Raw genomic sequence first — 19,249 nt, 5'->3', positions numbered from 1 at the left:
CTCTTTCTAGACTTTATAAAGACCTCCTCATGTCTTAATTGTAATCACTGTTTAATGTTAATCCATTAGGACATTAAGTACTTCTGAGGATGAATTGAGTCACATGAAGGACCTATGCGAGACGACACAGAAGGAACTTCAGGAGCTGTTGGAGAAGCAGACGACCCAGAACGAGCAGATTGCCCAACTTACTGAAAAACTAAAGGTATTTTATTGGGAGAGTGGAAAGAAAATGGTTGATGTAGATATATTACTTGTTCTACCAATTGTTGTGTGTTTTTTAAAGTTTCATATTCGAGATGATTTGAAATGTCTTCGTGTTATATTGTGGGATCCCTCTCATAATTGTTTTATTTATTTATTATTATTATTTTTTTTCCATTTACAGGCAGCTGAAGATCAGTTGAAAGATGTGGAGGAAAATTTTGAACAGGAGAAGAAGGAATTGGAAAATAAGTTACTAGAAAAGAATAATGACGAAAACAAATTGTTAGCTAGAATAGAAAGTTTAACGGCAGAAAGTGACTTTACGAAAGAGCAGTTAAGTGCCATGAAAGCTAAATATGAAAATATTAAGAATGGTGAAATCAGTGGACTTATTAAGCCGGTAAAGGATTCCTCAGGTAAGTTCGATCATGGTCAATTTTATCAGGTTTCAAGAGTATAGGTATAAGTACTAGTATAAATTTTTTCTTCAGCACTATGAAACAGTTGTCACATCTTGTTCAAATAAAAAAATGAAACCTAAGATTCAAAGGTTTACATGCAACTTACCATCATACATTTGCACACCTAAGACAGCATCAAAATGAAAACAATGTAAAGCGCATTAAATGACATTCTTGTATCATATCTCACAAATGCAACTTCCCTGCAGGTCTAGACAATATAAGCATCGAGTCTACTGACGTGAAGCAAGCTCTCGAGACTTCGCAGAGGGAGATCTTCACCCTCAAGGACCGACTCCAAATTGCTCAGGACGAACTCAGGCAAACTGAAGCGAATGTATCGCAGCTCAAACGTGAGTAGTCCTTGCAGGAAGAGAGATTGGGGGTGGGGGGGTCGTACCATGCCTAAATTCTGTAATTTTTCCCCCCCACTCCTTTATTTTCTTTCTTTCTTTCTTTTCCTCCCCTTTTTTTTTCTGAATTCCTTTTTATGTGACTTTTGTTTGTATTTTAACCTTTTGCGACACAAGTTTGAGATTATTTTTAGTTACATTTGAAAACGCAACTACTATTTTTTTAAAGTAGCAGTAGTCGTAGATTAACAAAGCATATTGACTTAATTACGTGTGCTTTTATTGGCCATTCACATAGACTTAAATAACAGAGATTAACAAAAAAAAAAAAGATAATTTAAACCCAAATGAAAGTAGGTTCAGTTTACTTTTAAATAATTTTTCCCAACAAGCAAAAAGAGACCATTGTTATGCCATCTATCCCTCGCTTATTTTTCATTGGCATTTTATAATAGTCTTTCATAATTTGAGGTGTGTCAGAAATCCATGTTTTGCAGATATTTTAAACCTGGTATTTTCATTATTGCCATTTTGTTTGGTATTGTTATTGCCCTTTTCATTATGTACACTTAAAATATTTTCCTGCTTATGGTGTGATTCATTAGATGTGAAAGATGTTCTGCTAAAGTGAAGTATTCATTTCACAAAGCAAAATAGTCAAGGATTATATTGGTTGAATAATTGATAATGATTTCATGGTAATTATTTGCTCATTTCTATTATTTTGCATTCGATAATTTTCTATTTCCAGCTTTGACATAAGAAAAGAATCCAGTATTATTCAAAATATGTATATATTATTAAACTGTTTTGATTACTCTAAGACTCCATATAAGTCTTCATATCATCTATAAGTGTATCCTTATTATTGATTAAAATTGTGTCAATTCATATTCATATGTTAGGCATTTGGAAGTGGTGTGTATGATAGATTCTCATGATATCTCCTCTGACACGACAAAACCCTCTTGTCGCTGTGATCACCATAACACCTAGGCTAACCTTAAAACAAATCCCGTGACTTGGTAACTGTGTACAGTGTACTCCTGTGCCCTGTCCTACTCACGGTGCCTGTTTGTTTTGGAGAGTTTGCATGAGAACTAGCCTTGAAAGTTGTGTTGCAGTAGAGAGGACAACTTACCAAAGCATTCTGGAGCCTCGGGAAACTGCTCTCTGCAAGGGCGTTTCCCTGGGAGCAGTGTTTCATACGTCTTTCTCACGTCTCAAAGTTTGAAAACCGAGTCTTTAGCGTTTTCTTGTGAATGCTGCATGGTAAGCTTGTGTGTGTACTGTACTTGTAATTAGTGTATGTGTGAGTGTATGTGGCTCACCACCATAGCCCGGTGCTTGCGACTGTGATAACTTACTCATTTCAACCCCCTTGCTGATGATCGTAATGCTGACGGACATTGGTGTCTGTCTACCATAGATGAGGCAGAGCTGGCGGACAGTGCAGAGGTTGGATGTTTGAGCACGCGCGCTCGCCTCCAGGGTAAGTCCTCTCTCTCGGCCTTCCTTCCGTGATTTCTTCTTTTTTTCTTTTTTTAATTTTTTTACCCCTGTGGCATTTGCTACTTTTATTTTGTATAGCTTGTTTGTCTTTTTCATATCCCATATGTAGCCATGGAAGATTATTTTGATGGGATTTTTCTTTTTGAAGATTACAGGAAATTAGAAGGGAATATTTATTCAATTATTCATACAGAAATTGTAGAAAGTACTTCAATTCCATGAGAGCAACTTCAGTTTTAAAACTGAGGGTTAGTGAGGATGTTTTTAATTTTGTGAATTAGTACAGTAAAAGATCATATTTTCCTTTTTTCAAAAGGGTTAAATTATGACAAAAGCTAGACCATTTGGTTACCTGATAACTTCTTTGTTGCATGTAATACGTCTGCAGTGCCTGTATTACTATTAAACTGCAATGCCTCACTTTTGCATGGTTACCCTTGCATTTGATGACATTAATTTATGAAAGCTGAGAAGTGAACAGAAATATTTTTTTTTATTGTGCTAGATAACTTGTCTTATTTTTATTTCACACAGATAAATTTATATCTCTCAGAGGGTCTGCTGAGGTAATTTGAAAATGATAAAGTGCTTGACATACACATATTTCATAATTATTTATCATTTATTTATACAGATATGATTTTAATATTAAAATATGTAATATTTAAATTCTTACACAATTTTATTAAACGACTAATTACAAACAAAGAATGTTTTACAATCTGACGACTCTGATAACATGCAAAGAATTACAACGGCTCCACTTGATAATCTCCATAATATCATAACACTGGCTTAGCATTGTCTGCACATAGCATGAGCTGATGCCTAAGAATTCAGTTCATTTAAAATCTCCTTTGTCTTGTATTGTAATGGTGGCTGAGAACCCCTTTTAATGTTGTTATGAAGTCAAGCAATTTTATAAAAATTAATACTGTTTTTTGGTGTTTCAATGTGGAAACAGTTGAGAGAAACCAAAGCTTTGTTGCATCTTAAATCTTCATATAATGAATGGTCTGTGATACCATTAATACAATTACTTTTGAATGTTTTCCCTTCCCAGAAGGTTGACTCCCTTTTTACCCCACTTTGTAATGCAAATCATTGAGTCGACGTTTGTGTCCCGCAGAGGAGCTCTCGGAAAACAAAGCGAAAAGCGCAGCAAACACAGCCCTGACTGAGCACCTCCAGACTCAGATTGGTGCCCTGGAAGATCGCTTGCAGATGTACGAGGGAGAGTCACATAAGGTCAAGATTTATGATGATATCTATGAGGATACTTTAGTGAGGAAAAAGAAGGTAGGTGTTTCTTCCTATTATTATTTGACTTTTCTTTTCTCTAGGGTTTGGGATATCTCAGTTTTTTTTTTTTCTTCTTCTTCTTCTTCTTCTTCTTCTTCTTCTTCTTCTTCTTCTTCTTCTTCTTCTTCTTCTTCTTCTTCTTCTTCTTCTTCTTCTTCTTCTTCTTCTTCTCTTCTTCTTCTCTTCTTCTTCTTCTTCTTCTTCTTCTTCTTCTTCTTCTTCTTCTTCTTCTTCTTCTTCTTCTTCTTCTTCTTCTTCTTCTTCTTCTTCTTCTTTCTTTTATCTTCTCTTTTATGCGCTTCTCTTCTCTCTTCTGTTTATTTTTTTTGGTATCTATATCTTGGAATTCTTTTTCCCTTGAGAGTTGAGATCCTGATATTAACCCTATGACGACGGTGCGTCACACTTGTGTGAAACAGCTAAATTCCCGATGCCGGGGCGTCATGCCAGTGTGACGTTTCCAATGCAATATTGCAATGGCCCAGCGTAGGGGTTTTCGCGTAGCGCGTGCCCCATCAGGAAAGGGTTAACGTTCAGCTTTCGCACTTGTTGATTATCTTTATAATTTACTTCACTGTTAAGGATGCAAAATTCAAGAGCTGATTTATCCTTACCAGCTATCTCCATGAGGGATTTTTTTGTGTTGAACTTATACATTACTGATACATTTTTTATAAATATAACCAGACTTCAGTTGTTGGATTTTGCAGTATAAACATACATGTTGAAAATGTGATGTAATATCAGCTTGGTAGAAGCAGGTGTTGGAGTACACTTTATAATCATCATAGAAGTTTGAATGTAATATTAGTAGGAACTATTCATCATTAAGATGAGTATGATGACAGTTACTGAAAGTTCTTTATTTGGTATTTATAGACTACTTATAGACATTTGTGAACTACAAGAGTGATCTTCAACAACATAATTTTACATGATTATAGGATCTGAATAAGAATAAAAACAAGTTGAATGAGGATGACGGAGACGACACCAAAGACAAGGAATCCAACGATATCGGCGAGATCACTCAGGACGCCGACACGACCCTCACCATTATCCCTACAAAGGAATCTTGCAAGGTGGGTTGTTCTTTATACTTTCCGTTATTGTTGTTGTTGTTTTTGTTTTTGCATATAGGTGCTTTGCGAACAAGTGGATTGGTGCGGGAAATACAACTTGCTAGGGAGACTAATTCATATTAATAAAGTGTTTAATTTTATATATTCTTATTCTTATTTTCACTCTGGGTTGTCGTGAAGGAAGGGGTTGATGAGTCTTAGAAAAGAAAAAGAAAAAAAAATGGTGGCCATTATTATAAATCTTTTCTTTTTGCAGGAATCAAATGTGAATGGCACTGTTGAGGAGGAGGAAGAAAAAGAGGAGGAAGGCAAGGAAGGAGTCATCCACGAGTCACTACTGCGCTCCGACATCCTTAAACTTCAAGGTATGTGCCGCCACGGATGTTGTCACTTCCCATAAATGGTTACATAGTCACCATATTTGTGTACAATGTATTGTACTCTAGATCACCACCTCTTGCACTATCTCTGTTATTTTAATCTTTTTCTAATGACGGGGATGTAGGCTGATTTAAGCAAACTTGTGGTATCTTCTGGCACCCTTGTTTATTGCACTTTGGAGGGATGTGTTTGGGGAATGCTTCCTAAAGGGTTTTTGGATCTATAATGTCTTTTTACTATGCAATTTTAGAGTAATACCCAGTTTAAGATTAAAATTTATGGTTGGCTAGAAATATACATGTCTGGTTTGTGTTGGAGAAAGTCTTGATGGATTTATTATGTGATAAAGGGATAATAAATGTGATAGGCCTATCAGCATAAGTTCCATGTGGAATACCTGAAGGGATTGAGTAACGATGATGGAATTAGAGGTTATAAAGTTTTAGATATTACAAACAGTATATGGAAGAGTTTAGAATGGGTTTGATACTTTATGATTTGATTAGGTGCATTATTTTGAATTCTTGATGAATCATACTTAACAAAAATAGTTGCAAATCCTATGCTAAACATTTGAATCTTTATATGCAGCAATGCTTGATTCAAGTCGAGTAACACAAGAAGCAACCGAAAAAGAAGCAGTTCGCATTAGAGAGGAACTAGCTCAGGCCTCAACTGCGGCCATAACCGCATCCCATGAGGCATCCAACCTTCGACAACAGTTGGCAGTAAGTATCATAGCTCTGTAGAAATGTTGAGATTAATTTTTTTGAATCTCTTGTATTTTTGATTCATGGTAGAAATTTTTAACTTTTCGAAGATTCAGTGTTTAAAACATGATGTAGATTGTATGGAATTGTATAAACTATTCTACTTTCAGGCAAGTGAGGCTTTGATGAGTGAGAAAGTGAAGATGGTAGCATCACTACAGAACCAAGTCAGTCGTATGGAGGACTCGGCTAAGGAGGTTCAGGCTCACCTCTCTACTCTCACAGCAAAGCTAAAAGAGGAACAGGATAAAGTTCTGGCTGCCCAGGAGGAAGCCCACCTTCTTCGAAGTAAGCTGAATGTGTGATAAGAGATAAAGCCATTTTCTACCATCTTTTGTGTATTTTTGAGATCTCGAGCTGTTGTATTCTTGTTCATCATTTTTGTAATATTTGGAACAGTTTGTAATTGTAACAATGTTTTTTTTTTTTAAGAGTAATGGTAATCACTGACTTCCTGTAAAACATGGGGAACTCTTGATAGGTTAACATTTCCACCATCACTAGCCTTTTATATGATACATTATTTTTCTTTTTTTGTGTAATCATAACTAATTGCAATGGTGACCCACAGAAAAACTAAACAAAGCAGAAGAGCTAGCCAGTCTCACCGTCCAGGAGGCAGAGTCGCTGAAGGTGCGGATAATTGGGCTAGAGGAGAGGATGAGCCAGGCCTCTCCGACCACCCCCCTCATCATCCCTCCTTCTTCACACGCTCCTGGCCTTCCAAGCGACGTATCTCGAGCCGAAACACTCACAGAAAGCGACAGCCAACAAGGTTCCACCGAGGAGCCGTCCGAAGCCACAGAGGTCTTGGAGAGGAGCGATATCCCTAATGGCCACCCTAGCCAGACCTCTTCCACTGTTGGAATGGAAACGAAAGAACAGGAAATTAATACTCTAAAGGAAATGGTTAAGAAACTTCAGGAGGAGCTGTCCCAGACGCGACAACAGTGCACAACGCTGCAGGAGCGAGAACGAGGGCTACAACAGCCACTGGATGGAGAGAACGCTGCGTCTGAGAAGAATGCAGAAGACTCCAGACCTAACCGTGTGGATGGAGTTGTTACACCTACCCTAAATGTGAGTAACTAAATGTAGTGATTAATTTTTAAGAATTCCCTATTAGGCTCGAGTCTTTTGATGTGCTAGAAATAGAGCAACATATTGATAAGAATGCCATTTTGTAATTTGAGGAAGCAGACAGTCGTTATACCTCCTTCGTGCTGAAATGTTGCAAAATATTGTTACTGGTTTACCCAGATTAGTTTTTAAAATAAGGCATTTAACATAACTTACATGAATTGGATGAAAGAAATGAGACAAAAACATTGTCTCTTGGTAGAAACGGAAGTCAGACGGTTACAGGTTATGTTATACATTCTCGTATGTTTGGCAGGACGGACCACTAATAGCAGAGAAACTGGAGAGCCTCCGAGAGGAGTTGGAGTCCCTGAAGGAGGAACGCGATCACTTAAGAGACAAGCTCGGGGGGGTGGATGAGGATTACCAACTCCTCGCTCTGCAAAACAAGACGGTGAGTTTGTTAATTGCAATGTTTAATGGCATTTTCTTGTCTTTTAGTCTTTATCATTTTCTCATATTCAATTGGCTGTTTAGTTCACTTTTACTTGTTTCTGACACAAGTTTTAAGTCACCTTTGTTCACTTATCTCTTTCTTTTCTTTTTTTATTATCAGCTATTTTATTCAGTTTTATTTTATCTCTATAGGTTCAAAGTACAAAAGTGAGAGAAAGAAATGCCATTTGCAATTGACATTCCAGAATGTACATTATGTATATTAGGATAGTCTTCTCATTGATCACTATCTTGCATTAAAAAAAAAATACAAAACCAAAAAGCAACTCTGCCATAAAGTTTTTTTTGCATGTATTTTTTAAACATAGCCTAATTCTTGAGTTCTCAGTCCTTTTGTTCTCGTTAAATCTTCAAAGGCTTTCTGCTCACCGACTTTAAAAAGTAACGGAGTAGGGACTCTGTACTTCTTTTATTTTTTCATTTATTTTTTTCTTTTTTACCCACAAGCCCTAGCATGACATTTCTTGCATGTGGTATGGCCTTCTCTCTGTTAAATCTCATTCATCCTATATATATATATTTATGTATATGATATACATAATATATATATATTTTTTTCCATTTAAAAAAAAAATCTGACGACTCTAGCAGGTAGTTCAGTCAGTATATGAAGTATATGTATTTTTGTTTTTAAATTTTCTTTGATTATAATATGTTTGGCCATATCACAGACAAGGACCCTGAATTCAATATTGTGTTTCGTTGAAAGACAGACTGTACTTGATGCTTCTAAAGGGTTAGGTTCATGCTATTCACATTGCTACACTTTTAATTTGTTCTTTGGAAGGATGTATAGCCGTCAGATGCAGATAGATGTCAGATACCTTATATTTTGTTATCATTTTTGTTGATTGAGTTTCTAAGTGTGTAATACGGAATTGGTTCATTGATGAATATTGGTTACACATCGGGTTAAAGCGTACATTTGCTGGCAGATGAGTATTTGATGATTGAAAGGATTGGATTAATCAACACTTGCAGGATTACCACTGTAAATTGCATGAAAGAAAGATTTTTTTGAGGAGATCAGTTGGAAAGGGTTAAACTTGGGTCTTAATTTACCATTAGGAAAGCAAGTGTGTGAGTGTGAGTGTGAGTGAGTGTGTGTAAGTGTGTCTGTGTTGATTAAATATGTTAATGAATTTGATAGATGTTGGTGAATGAAAGTACAAGTGTGAGCAAGTAGATATCATCTCTTATGTCTCGATCATTAAAGTGTAGATTCATTCATTCATTAACACCAGATTGATTAAAAGAAGAATAAAAAACTAAAATAAAATCCTCTTCACCTACAATCTTTCTGATTAGCCAATCTGAGTGTTTCCATTTGCCTATGGATTGGGTGCATTGGGATTGCAGATTTGGTAGCTTAGTGAGGTGCAAATGGCTTTCCTAAATTCCAAATAGCACTGCGTCTTAGTTTGAAGCTGGCAATGTGAATAGCTATGAATGCCTTAATATGATGATGATGAAGAGTAAAGAAAGAAATAAACCGAACCCTATTCACATAGGAATTCCTCCCTCATATGACCCTGTGCGAGTACCCGTGCGTCTTTCATCGAGATGTAGTTATGCTGCGGCAAGGTGGACTGTTTTCTTATGTTTGGTTGTTTGTTGCTCTCCCCCCAGACGATCCCAACCTGGGTCATGGTAGTTATGGTGATGGCTCTGGCTCTCGGATCTGAATTAATTCCCAACATTATATGATAAACTTGTATAAAATCTATGCATATATAAAGAAATAGAGAAATGTGTGTGTATATATATATATAAAGATAAGGAAAAAAAAACACAAAAAAAGCCCAGTATCCTTTAAATATACTTGAAGATATTAGTTGCATTGAATCATGTAATAGATTATATAGTGATGTTGATGTAAAGATATTATGGGATAGTCAACTGTTGATATGTTGCACAATGTACGTGCCAATTTTTCTTCTTGTATCTCAAATCATGTATAGTAAAACAACTTTGTATTTAGATTGTACAGCTCTAGAATATGTTGATAGAATATAGGCCTAGTAAACATTTGATTGTTATATATTATTGCATAATGTACTCTATATTGCACATATGCAATGTAAATATGTAAATATATGTTAGCTAATAAGTAAGAATGCATAAAGAAAAAAAAACCTTAAAACTAAAAAAAAAGAGAAAGAAAGAACTAGTGAAAAGAAGCAACATCCAAGTTCAATGTAAAGACAACCGCCAATCAATAGACAAAAAAAAAAAGAGAAAGCAAAGTACGAGCCAGTCCCAGAAGCCCTGTGATATTAGCCATTGTAAAGCCCTGCAGAAAGGTCTTAGAAGGCCCATGGGATAAGGCTGCTGCTGCCTCGGCCCCACCGCAAAGCAGACCAAAAGGTAATTGTCGCCGATAGTACTACTGTGTGTGTTTATTACGTTTGGGGTGCTGCCGGGAGAGAAAGAGAGAGAGTGAGAGGAAGAGAGGGACAAGGGAAAAGGAATGGATAATTCTTTCTCTCCCCGTTGTGTCTTAACTTGATCACTTAACCCTTCTGCATTTTTTTTATAAAGAGTTTTTTTTTTTTACCGATTGGTAAAAGTGTCCTCTTTTTTTTCTATACAAATACATTCACATTAACTGTTGTTTGATATGGTAGGAAAATTTTCATAACATATTAGAAATAGAAAGGGTTTTGTACACACACTTTAAATTTTGTATGCATGTTCCCCTCCATAATAATATATATATTTATTTGGGACTGCTATGGTGGTATAATTAAGCTGTTACTATGTAGAATTAAGAATAGATTAAATTGCTAATTTTAGATGAATGATGAAATGTTTTTGACCATTCCTGAGATATTCATTTTTATTTTTTTCTGGAAAGTAGATTTTTTTATAGATTAAGAGAAAACTGTTCCTATTGACTGGGCATACTGTATTTTTTTAATATTTGCCTTATAGCTATATAGTATCCATAATAATAATAATAGTAATAATGATTACAATGATAATAATAACTAATATTGGGAATAACCTCATGAAATATAGATATGTCCCAATCCAATATCAGTACACAGATTCACAATTTTATTTATTTGTTTTTTTATCTTTATTTTATTTGATTTTTTTTTTTTTTTTTTTTTTTTTGTATTTCCATCTTCCAGTTCTCCCTCTGTTGTTATTTGCTATATGATTAACATGACTAATATTATAAAGATTAATCCTTTGCTGTCACTATAGGTGGTGGTGCTTCCTGCCCTTATCCAAAAGCGCTTGGATAAAGCATGCATTAATTATTATGCAATTGCTTCAGCCTTGCTTTTCCACTATTTTTAGGTTGTGTTTATCTATAATATTTTGAAATAATATTTTGCTTGTGGTTCTTGGTTTTGGACTCTCTAAAACTCATGTGTTATAAGCAAGCTGTGAATGACCGCTACTAATAAACCAATAACTTGATATTCTAGAGAACTCTAAGGGTGATTAATATTTTTTCCCCCCTTTTTTCAACTATTTTTCTTAGTTTCAAAGAATGTCCTATAGTTGAAGCTCCTGCACCTTAAAAGCAGTTTTTTAATACATAGTTATTCAAACTTGATTTGAAGATCTGAAAATTTGTTCTGTTCTTTATTTTCCTATAGTTCAATTATTTTCTTTTCATCATATAGGAAACTTACAGTGGCTTCTTATTCATATACAGGTTTCCCAAGTTCAGAATTCAACTGTTTTTCAACATAAATAAAGTCTGACTCTTTTGGAAAGGAGCTAGAAGTCTTGTATTAGATTTTGTTTTTTATGAAGCCTATTTTTGATTGATATAAGCAGGATTTTGAAACGTTGCTATTTTATTATTGTACAGTAAGACATATCATTATAAAAGGAAGCCTTTCAAAAAGCAGACAAACCTGCTTTGTTTTCACTACACCTTTACTGAAGAAGAAAAAAAAAAAAGAATAAATGTCAGGAAGTCATTTTCCTGTTAATGAAAGTTTGCTATTAATACATCAAATTCTAATAGGTCATCAAAAAGAAATACCCTCAAATTTTCTTCTTGCTAATGTAAGTTTGCTATTAATACTATGAAATTGTTATTGGTAACCGGTCTTCTATTTTAAACTTTCAGCACTAGAATTTCTCACTGTAAGAAAGCCAAAAGGTGACCCAAAATGTCAAGAATCAGGCCTTTTAGATTTACAATATTGAAGGAGCCATGAGCTCATCAAAAACATGATTTTGGGACCACCCCTTTACCTCTGGGGCCTCTTCTGAGCACTTTCGGTTTCCTTCTGATTTGGTCTTGAAATAAAAGTTTGCAACGTTACTTAAAGAGTTCTATGTATTTTCTGGCATTTCTAGATAAACAAAGTTATCATTATAAATGTTTGTTACCATTTACAGATGATGGTTGTTCAGGTTATTTAAAAGATTATGCCAGTTAGAGAAAAATGAATGAATTATTACACCTAGGATTGATAGGGAAACAAATTTATTTATGCAGTGTAGAAAGAACAGGGATGTGTTTTATAGGATTCAAGGGATTAATTGTCAGTTACTCCTTTCAGTGGCTTGGTCTTCATTCATTCCTATATGACTTCAATTTTTTTGTTATTTTTGGAAACTTAGCATGTTAGGCATCCTGTGTCTGATTTATCCTATGTTTTATTAGAAAGATAAAAAGTAAGAATAAAAAAAATATTGATTTGTCTCAGGGCGTCATTCATGATTTCACTACTTACAATTTTTTTTTCTTAAGAGACACAATGTGATTCACTTGATTTCTTTACAAAATTTGAGTTTTACAAAACTGCAATAACAGCTACTACCAAAATTAACCATGATTTTACAAAATTAAGGTGATAGTATTTCAGGTAAACAAAGTTCATGAAATGAGCTTAATTCAAAATAATGATTGAAACTGAAGTGCATATTCAGTATGTATTATGTGAAAGCAATCAAATCTTTTATTTTTGAATTAGTTACTTTTGAAGTCATTCCTCCAGCTAGCTATGTGACAATATTGTACTTTTAGAAAATATGCATACTTATTTAGATGACTAATGAGAACCGAACGGTGCATTTCCACAGGCTGTGGCGCTATCCATGGTGCCGCTGTGCATCCTGATCTTGGGCTTCATCACTGCGTTCTATGACACCCTCTCTGCCTTGACCGGCACGACAGAGTTCGACCCGCCCTCTTAAGACACTCTCGCAGTCTATCGAGCACCGTTCTTTGGTTTGTTATGGACGCTATGCCAGAACTGTTGGTAGAACCTGTTACGTTATTGTCCCCGATAGTGTATCCCACATCATTAAGTATGATGATAATAATAATAATAATAATGAATAAAAGTATCCACCTCTTACCCAGTCACCATCCAAGCTATTAGTAACTGCCACATGGGATACAGAAACCTGTAATAAACCTTTAACAAAAAAAAAAGAAAAGAAATGCATATCCTGAAGGCATGACTGTTTGTGCATCCTAAAGGCAAAGTTCTGCTGGATCTGCTTCCTCAGGGAACTGAGAGTCAAGAGTTTAATGTTTAAAATCCTGTGCTACCAAGTGATTGTACAGCTCAGACGATGTACAATGCGCTCCCTCCCTGCCCCATGAAGCAACCCCCCCCCCCCCCCCCCCCAAGTAATCAGAGGTTTTCCTTACATTTTCTCCCCCCCCCCCCTCCAAATAAATAAAAAAAGACTAGCAAGATTTCAAGATGAATGGATGGATTGAAGGATTATGGCCACTTTTACCAGTGATAAGACGTCAACAAAAACAAAAAATGCAACAGTAGTGTATCAGGTAAATTTTGATGGGACTTTGCTACCATCAAATAAAGCACAAGCTGTATATATAGAACCTATGGTTCTTTTTCCTTCTCATATCTTCAATGTCTTTGTATATGCACACAAAATTGTACTGTTGGTTGTAGACATTGGCTTGCTGTAAGTCTTTCATTCTTCTGCCAACATTTTAACTTATATAGGATTTGATCAAGTCTCTCCTTGATTTTTATTTTACAATATAGATCTTCTGGGTTTTTTTTCCTCTCTCTGTATACTGTGTGAACAGAACCTGAAAATAAGGTGTAAATTAACTTTCAAATTGACAAAACACTGTATCATCGCAGTAGAGACGATACTAGTACGTTTCCCACTCAAAAAAAAGGATATATTGTTTTTAATCAATTCTTTATTTTATTATTTCAGCAAGGGAGCTGAGAATTTCATATTTCCTTTGGCTTTCAATCCACACATTTTGATAAGAGTTTTGAAATAGCTTTTGGTATTAGAGTACTTTGACACCTAAATTGTAATGTACGAAACTAATTGAAAATGTAACACTTTTTTTTAAGAAACATCATTAAACCCTTTTTTCTTTTTTTCTAAGAATTGAGTAGAATACTAAACTTTTTTCTATCCTGTTTTACACAGTTCATAAAGACATTTAAAACTTGTTTAGGAATGTGTTTTGTAAAAATAAAAAACAAAATAATTCAATGTGAGGTGTAGCCAATATGTTGTTGTACCTGTTATTTATCTGTGATAAGAAGTGGTTATCATTATTGTACCCATGTATGATTTTTTTTTCCTTATCATTTATACTAATAATCTTCCAATCTTTATTGCTTTTTAGCATATTGGTTACACCATTATGTTTTATCAATGTCCTGGTGGATCTTTGGGAAGTCGAAATTTTGAAGCTAAGAAAAAAACAAAACAAAGATAACACGAATAATAAACAGGGTAGTTATTATACTTCCAGAATATCACGTTGAAGCAAAGGTTGAAAGTGTTGAAACGAAGCACAGACGCTGTAGTTTGTGGTGTGCCCAGTGCTACAAAGTGTGAAGATATCCCACTTCTGGCAAATTTCTCCCAAATGTGTGTGTGAAGGGGAAAAAAAAATGCAGAGAAATTGAGAAGAATGTCTTTCTTGTGAGTGAGTGCTTCGTCAGGCTCAAAAAAAAAATTAACGATTGTGTCACCGAGAAGGGAAGAAAGAATGAATCGTGTATATACCGCAGCTGCCAAATTCCCTGACACAGGTCTGACCTTTTTACTAAGGCTCCCCCCCTAGTCACCAGTCCGGTGTTTTTTTCGCCGACCACCCCAGACCTCTGATGAAAGTCATGTACAGAAAACTTGTCGGAAACCTCATGTACATAGGCTGACTTCTCGTCACCCGAGACCGACTGTGTATAAAGACTGAGTTGTATACTGCCATTATTCACTAGTAAATGTAGGGAATTTACTCTTAGATATTTATGTTTGTTTGATATGAGATCATGTTAACTATTGTAGTTCTTGTTCCGTTGATTTTAAAAAGGATGTTAATTACATGTTAAGCCTAAGATGCTTTATACATGATTCCCTCTTCTGAGTTTTATTCATGCTTTGTACTTCAGTTCTTGAGAAGTAAAAGTTTCTATGGTAAGAGAAAAAAAAATGTTCTTGAAATCTGTTATACAAGTCACAATTTTGTGTCCCACTTAGCACATTTTTTTGTAGGTGTCATATATATATAAATATATAAATATATATATATAATATTCAATTTTATATGAATCACATGTACAAACAAAGCCAAGCACACAGAGGCTACCGTAAACTGGCCGAGTTCATATAGAATTGGAATCCGTTTAGGTAGAACACTTAACATCCATTATACTTTCCTAGTGAGGTTGTTTATGTAATTTTCTTTTTCTTTTTTAAGTAAATGTCATCACACCCCCCTAGTTTTGTGGATGTTCTCTCAAATTGTACTGACCATTTTTTTTTCTGTCCTTTAGCTACTAAAGGGAAAAAAAAGAGCAAGTCACAAACATGTCTGAATATTCAGTTCTTTATGAATACTGTCAGTTATTAGGTACTCTGGCCAGGCACCAATGCTCATGAAGTGCTGCGCTTAGGGTGTCAGTCAGTAAACAAAAATGAAAAAATGACATGTTCTCAAGCTTCCAAATACAAATATTCAGCATCTGTTGTGTTTTAATACCCCCGTTTGACTTTGGTTATTACTGGTCTGTGTGATTCACTTTAATTTCAGGATGGAAGACTATATATGGTATTCTTCAAAACTTAGAATACCTAATATGTCTACATATTTCATGAGAATCAAGCTATTGTCATTATTTAGTACCGATTTACATTTCTGAGAGACTAACATATTTTCTTACATTATTGCATATAATCCGAAGAAATAAGATGGGCTAAAACAACCAAATATATTTGATATACAACTTTCCATTCATACACAGCTGAACACTTTAAACATATCTCGACTGGATATTAGATTTACACCGAGATCTTTTTTCTGTGTATATCGAGCGCCTTTTTCTTTCCAAAGCACAATACCAGCTGTGGTTACTTCCGCCGGATATAACATGTAACAAGACGCCGAAAGGTCGTTGAAAAATATGGAAGCCCTTCCAAAGACCCTTTCCATATGTAGGGCTTCGCAAATCCAGACTAAGGTGGTCATAATTGTTTTTGGCTGTAATATGTCATCCCCAATGCCACAGGTCAAGTGTACGGTGACACTTGCTGTGGAATATTGATGGAAAAAGTCGAGAGAGAGGTGGTTATTTTAAGCAAACTCGAAAAGATTGTTTATATTTCATTTTACGTTATTTATTTACGTTTATTTTCGTTTTGATATGGAGGACTTGTATGGCAAAAATATTTTAAAAACCTGTATTACATAACCCAGACTAGGGGTTGTCACAACAAAACAAAACTCCGATCTTATGGAAATGATCAAGACATGAAAATAAGAGCGAGATTGGTGAAATAATGCAATTATTTGAAGGTTAAGTAATAGCAGCTGTTAATGTAGACAGTAGACACTATTGCACAAGTCTTTAGTGGACTTTCCGAAGACGGCGCTAATGCCTGTTGATGTTGGCACGGCAAGAAAGTAATAGTAGTAATCAAATCAGTCTCTTAGACAAAAAACAAACAAACTTACCATCTCATCTATCATTATAACTGGAATCACAAATACTGTTATTCATATTAGTATTAATACAAAATCGCGTTGACCTAACCTCCCCAAGTAGAAACCCAGGGTCAGAGACGCTCTACCACTGCACGCCGGGAGAACATAACGGTTTCTGTTTACCACCATGCACTGACCTCTCGATCAAATGACTACACATTTCATGTTAAAACATTAACAAAATGAGGAATGAATACTTTATAAGCAACACGTATATACAGCAATCGTATCAAGGGAACATGTATGATTTCTTTTTCCTTCGCCCCCCCCCCCTCCCCGGAAATTACAACGTCTGGAATATACCAATTCTTTCTCGAGAAAAAAAAGACGAGTCGACACGAAGAGCAGTTCCGCCAATTAAAAAAATAATGATCATAAATAAAATGAGAACAAAGTCAGTCAAAGATACATTATTAAACGCATCGACTCTGGACGCAGGTCAAGTTCTACAATTTTGTAGATGTTTAGCGCGGCAGAATTTTAGACGAAAAAGTCTATCTTCGATCTTGTAAATAAGATAGGTAAATGAAAAAGGAAATGGAAAAAGAAAAAAAATGCAGTTTAAGAGAAGAGAGGTAAAGGAAATGGAAAAAAAATGCAGTTTAAGAGAAGAGAGGTAAATGAAATGGAAAAAGAAAAAAATGTGGTTTAGGAAAAGGAGAAAGGAGCCGAGACAAGGATTTTATCTCTATTTCCTATAGCTAAGAGGACGCTCATGGAGCCCGCATGAATACATCGATCAACACAGTATTAAGAAATACAGGCAATGATTGATATATTAAGCCACTTTTTCCAAGGTACCATTTGACTTTAATCTAAACACGAAAGCCTAATAGTTGTAATAATCAGATACACTAGTTTCAAGAACTGATGCGTTTTCTTTTATATTTATGTTTTTTTTTTTTAAATAACATCCTTGCGAAACAATTCATCTGATGATAATCTTTGATTTTACTTTTTTATTACCCAAGTAGTTTTACACTAAATTTGCTATTATTTAGAAATCAAATAAATAAAAGTGAAGTGATTAACCTGAATAATCTTTCTGCTCGAAATTGCTGTTAAATGAGTGCAAAACAACCACCGTATCGGAACCGAACCAGAAACTCATACAGATTTGAACCAACTTATAATCCAGAGGCCTGTGCTGCCTTACTGCCGACTGCCGACCGGAATGACCTTTGACCTCGAGTGGGGGACGTTATCTCCGAAGAGAACGCTCGTGAACCGCCAAACACGAGCAAGTGCCGAGGACACCTGTTAACTTTTCCCGAGGAAAGATTTTTCTGGTCTCGAACCCGGGAACATCCGACGCTGGAATCAACCTGAAAAGAGAGTTAGAAGCTATGCCGTCTGTACCACCGAGATCTAAAGTAAATACTCGAAACTCGGGCCTATATCTCAGACTCTTTTATTATAGACTTTTTTTCACTTTTAAGTATTAGATATTATGGTTATCCAAGCATTGGAAAATAACATCTTCATTGTCTGCAATTCCCTTTTACGAATATCCTCCCTCGGCAGGAGATCAGCAGTAAAATTTATATAAGCTAAAATTAGCTTAATGTATATATAAGAATATGTAATTCCGGTGGAGAGAATTTATATAAATTATTTATCACTCAAATTAATCATCCATGTTATTTATAATGTGATTGTGTTAAAGAGAATCTTTTTTTTTTGTTAGTAGATTAATATAATCAATTAAATTACAATTACACCAAAGGACATATTGGAGAAAACTGTAAAAACAAAGTCAGAGAGAACACGGAATAAGAAAAATAAATAAATGTTGTAAAATACTATTTTTTATTGTTATCAGCAACAATATCTATGCCACTTTTCTCTCTTCGTTCTTTTCTGTGTCTACGCAAGATTTTTTTTTTCTTTTTTCTCATCTGACTGTTTTACCCCCACCCCCCCTCTCCCTCTATCATTATCTTTCTCTTTCATTCTCTCTTTCTCTCTTCCGGTTAGTCTTAGAGGGAGGGAGGGAGAGAGGTAGAATGGGAGAAGATTCTCTCTTTCTCTATCCCTCTCTTTATCTATTTATTTTTCTCTCAGTCTCTCTCTCTCTCATTCTCTTTCATTTTATCTCTTTCTATATTTCATTCTCTCTCTCTTACTCCCTTTCTCTTTCTTTCTTTCATCCTCTCTTCTCCTTTTCTCTCATTCTCTCTATTTTATTATCTCTCTCTCTCTTCTCCTTTTCTCTCATTCTCTCTATTTCATTATCTCTCTCTCTCTCTTCTCCTTTTCTCTCATTCTCTCTATTTCATTATCTCTCTCTCTCTCTCTTCTCCTTTTCTCTCATTCTCTCTATTTCATTATCTCTCTCTCTCTCTTGACAGATCGCTATCCGTAAATATATCATGATGATAAACCACAGGGGTGCCAAAGGGCCCGTGCTATTCCTTTTATATTTGAACGATTTGCGTTTAATTAACAAGTTATATTTTAGAATACATGGTGTCTGCAGATGCCACAGCACTCTTGCACAGTGCTTGTCTAACATAATGAATGTTGAACTACGAATGATCGGAAACTGGCTAATTGATTAACTCTAAAGGTCAAAGAAATTCACGTACACAATACTGCACTTACATAAAAC

The 19,249-nt window shown here is 35.2% G+C and overlaps 1 protein-coding gene across 12 annotated transcripts in view; it reads left to right on the top strand.

Annotated features, from left to right (window-relative positions):
• Slmap (Sarcolemma associated protein) overlaps nucleotides 1–15,620 on the top strand; it is an 82,762-nt gene extending 67,142 nt beyond the window's left edge. For 3 of the 12 annotated variants that reach the window (XR_015192632.1, XR_015192631.1, XR_006222572.2), the window contains 13 exons: nucleotides 70–205; nucleotides 389–623; nucleotides 878–1,021; nucleotides 2,451–2,513; nucleotides 3,663–3,832; nucleotides 4,780–4,917; nucleotides 5,174–5,282; nucleotides 5,890–6,026; nucleotides 6,179–6,356; nucleotides 6,640–7,148; nucleotides 7,465–7,602; nucleotides 9,294–10,031; nucleotides 12,723–15,620. Coding sequence is in view for 6 of the 12 variants with exons in the window: in XM_043004197.2 (XP_042860131.2) it covers nucleotides 70–205; nucleotides 389–623; nucleotides 878–1,021; nucleotides 2,451–2,513; nucleotides 3,663–3,832; nucleotides 4,780–4,917; nucleotides 5,174–5,282; nucleotides 5,890–6,026; nucleotides 6,179–6,356; nucleotides 6,640–7,148; nucleotides 7,465–7,602; nucleotides 12,723–12,836 (2,071 nt within the window). In the remaining 6 variants the exon portion in view is untranslated. The remainder of the gene's footprint in view (nucleotides 1–69; nucleotides 206–388; nucleotides 624–877; nucleotides 1,022–2,450; nucleotides 2,514–3,662; nucleotides 3,833–4,779; nucleotides 4,918–5,173; nucleotides 5,283–5,889; nucleotides 6,027–6,178; nucleotides 6,357–6,639; nucleotides 7,149–7,464; nucleotides 7,603–9,293; nucleotides 10,032–12,722) is intronic. The other 9 variants (XR_015192634.1, XR_015192633.1, XR_015192630.1 and 6 more) reach the window with 3 other exon arrangements.
• Nucleotides 15,621–19,249: the final 3,629 nt, after the last annotated feature.

Source organism: Penaeus japonicus, unplaced genomic scaffold (genome assembly GCF_977035675.1).
Source record: "Penaeus japonicus unplaced genomic scaffold, GWHDUDI00000001_assembly GWHDUDI00000031, whole genome shotgun sequence".
Taxonomy (NCBI): Eukaryota; Metazoa; Arthropoda; class Malacostraca; order Decapoda; family Penaeidae; genus Penaeus; species Penaeus japonicus.
The sequence above is the reverse complement of the archived record's forward strand: the minus strand, read 5'-3'. Positions and strand labels throughout refer to the sequence as shown.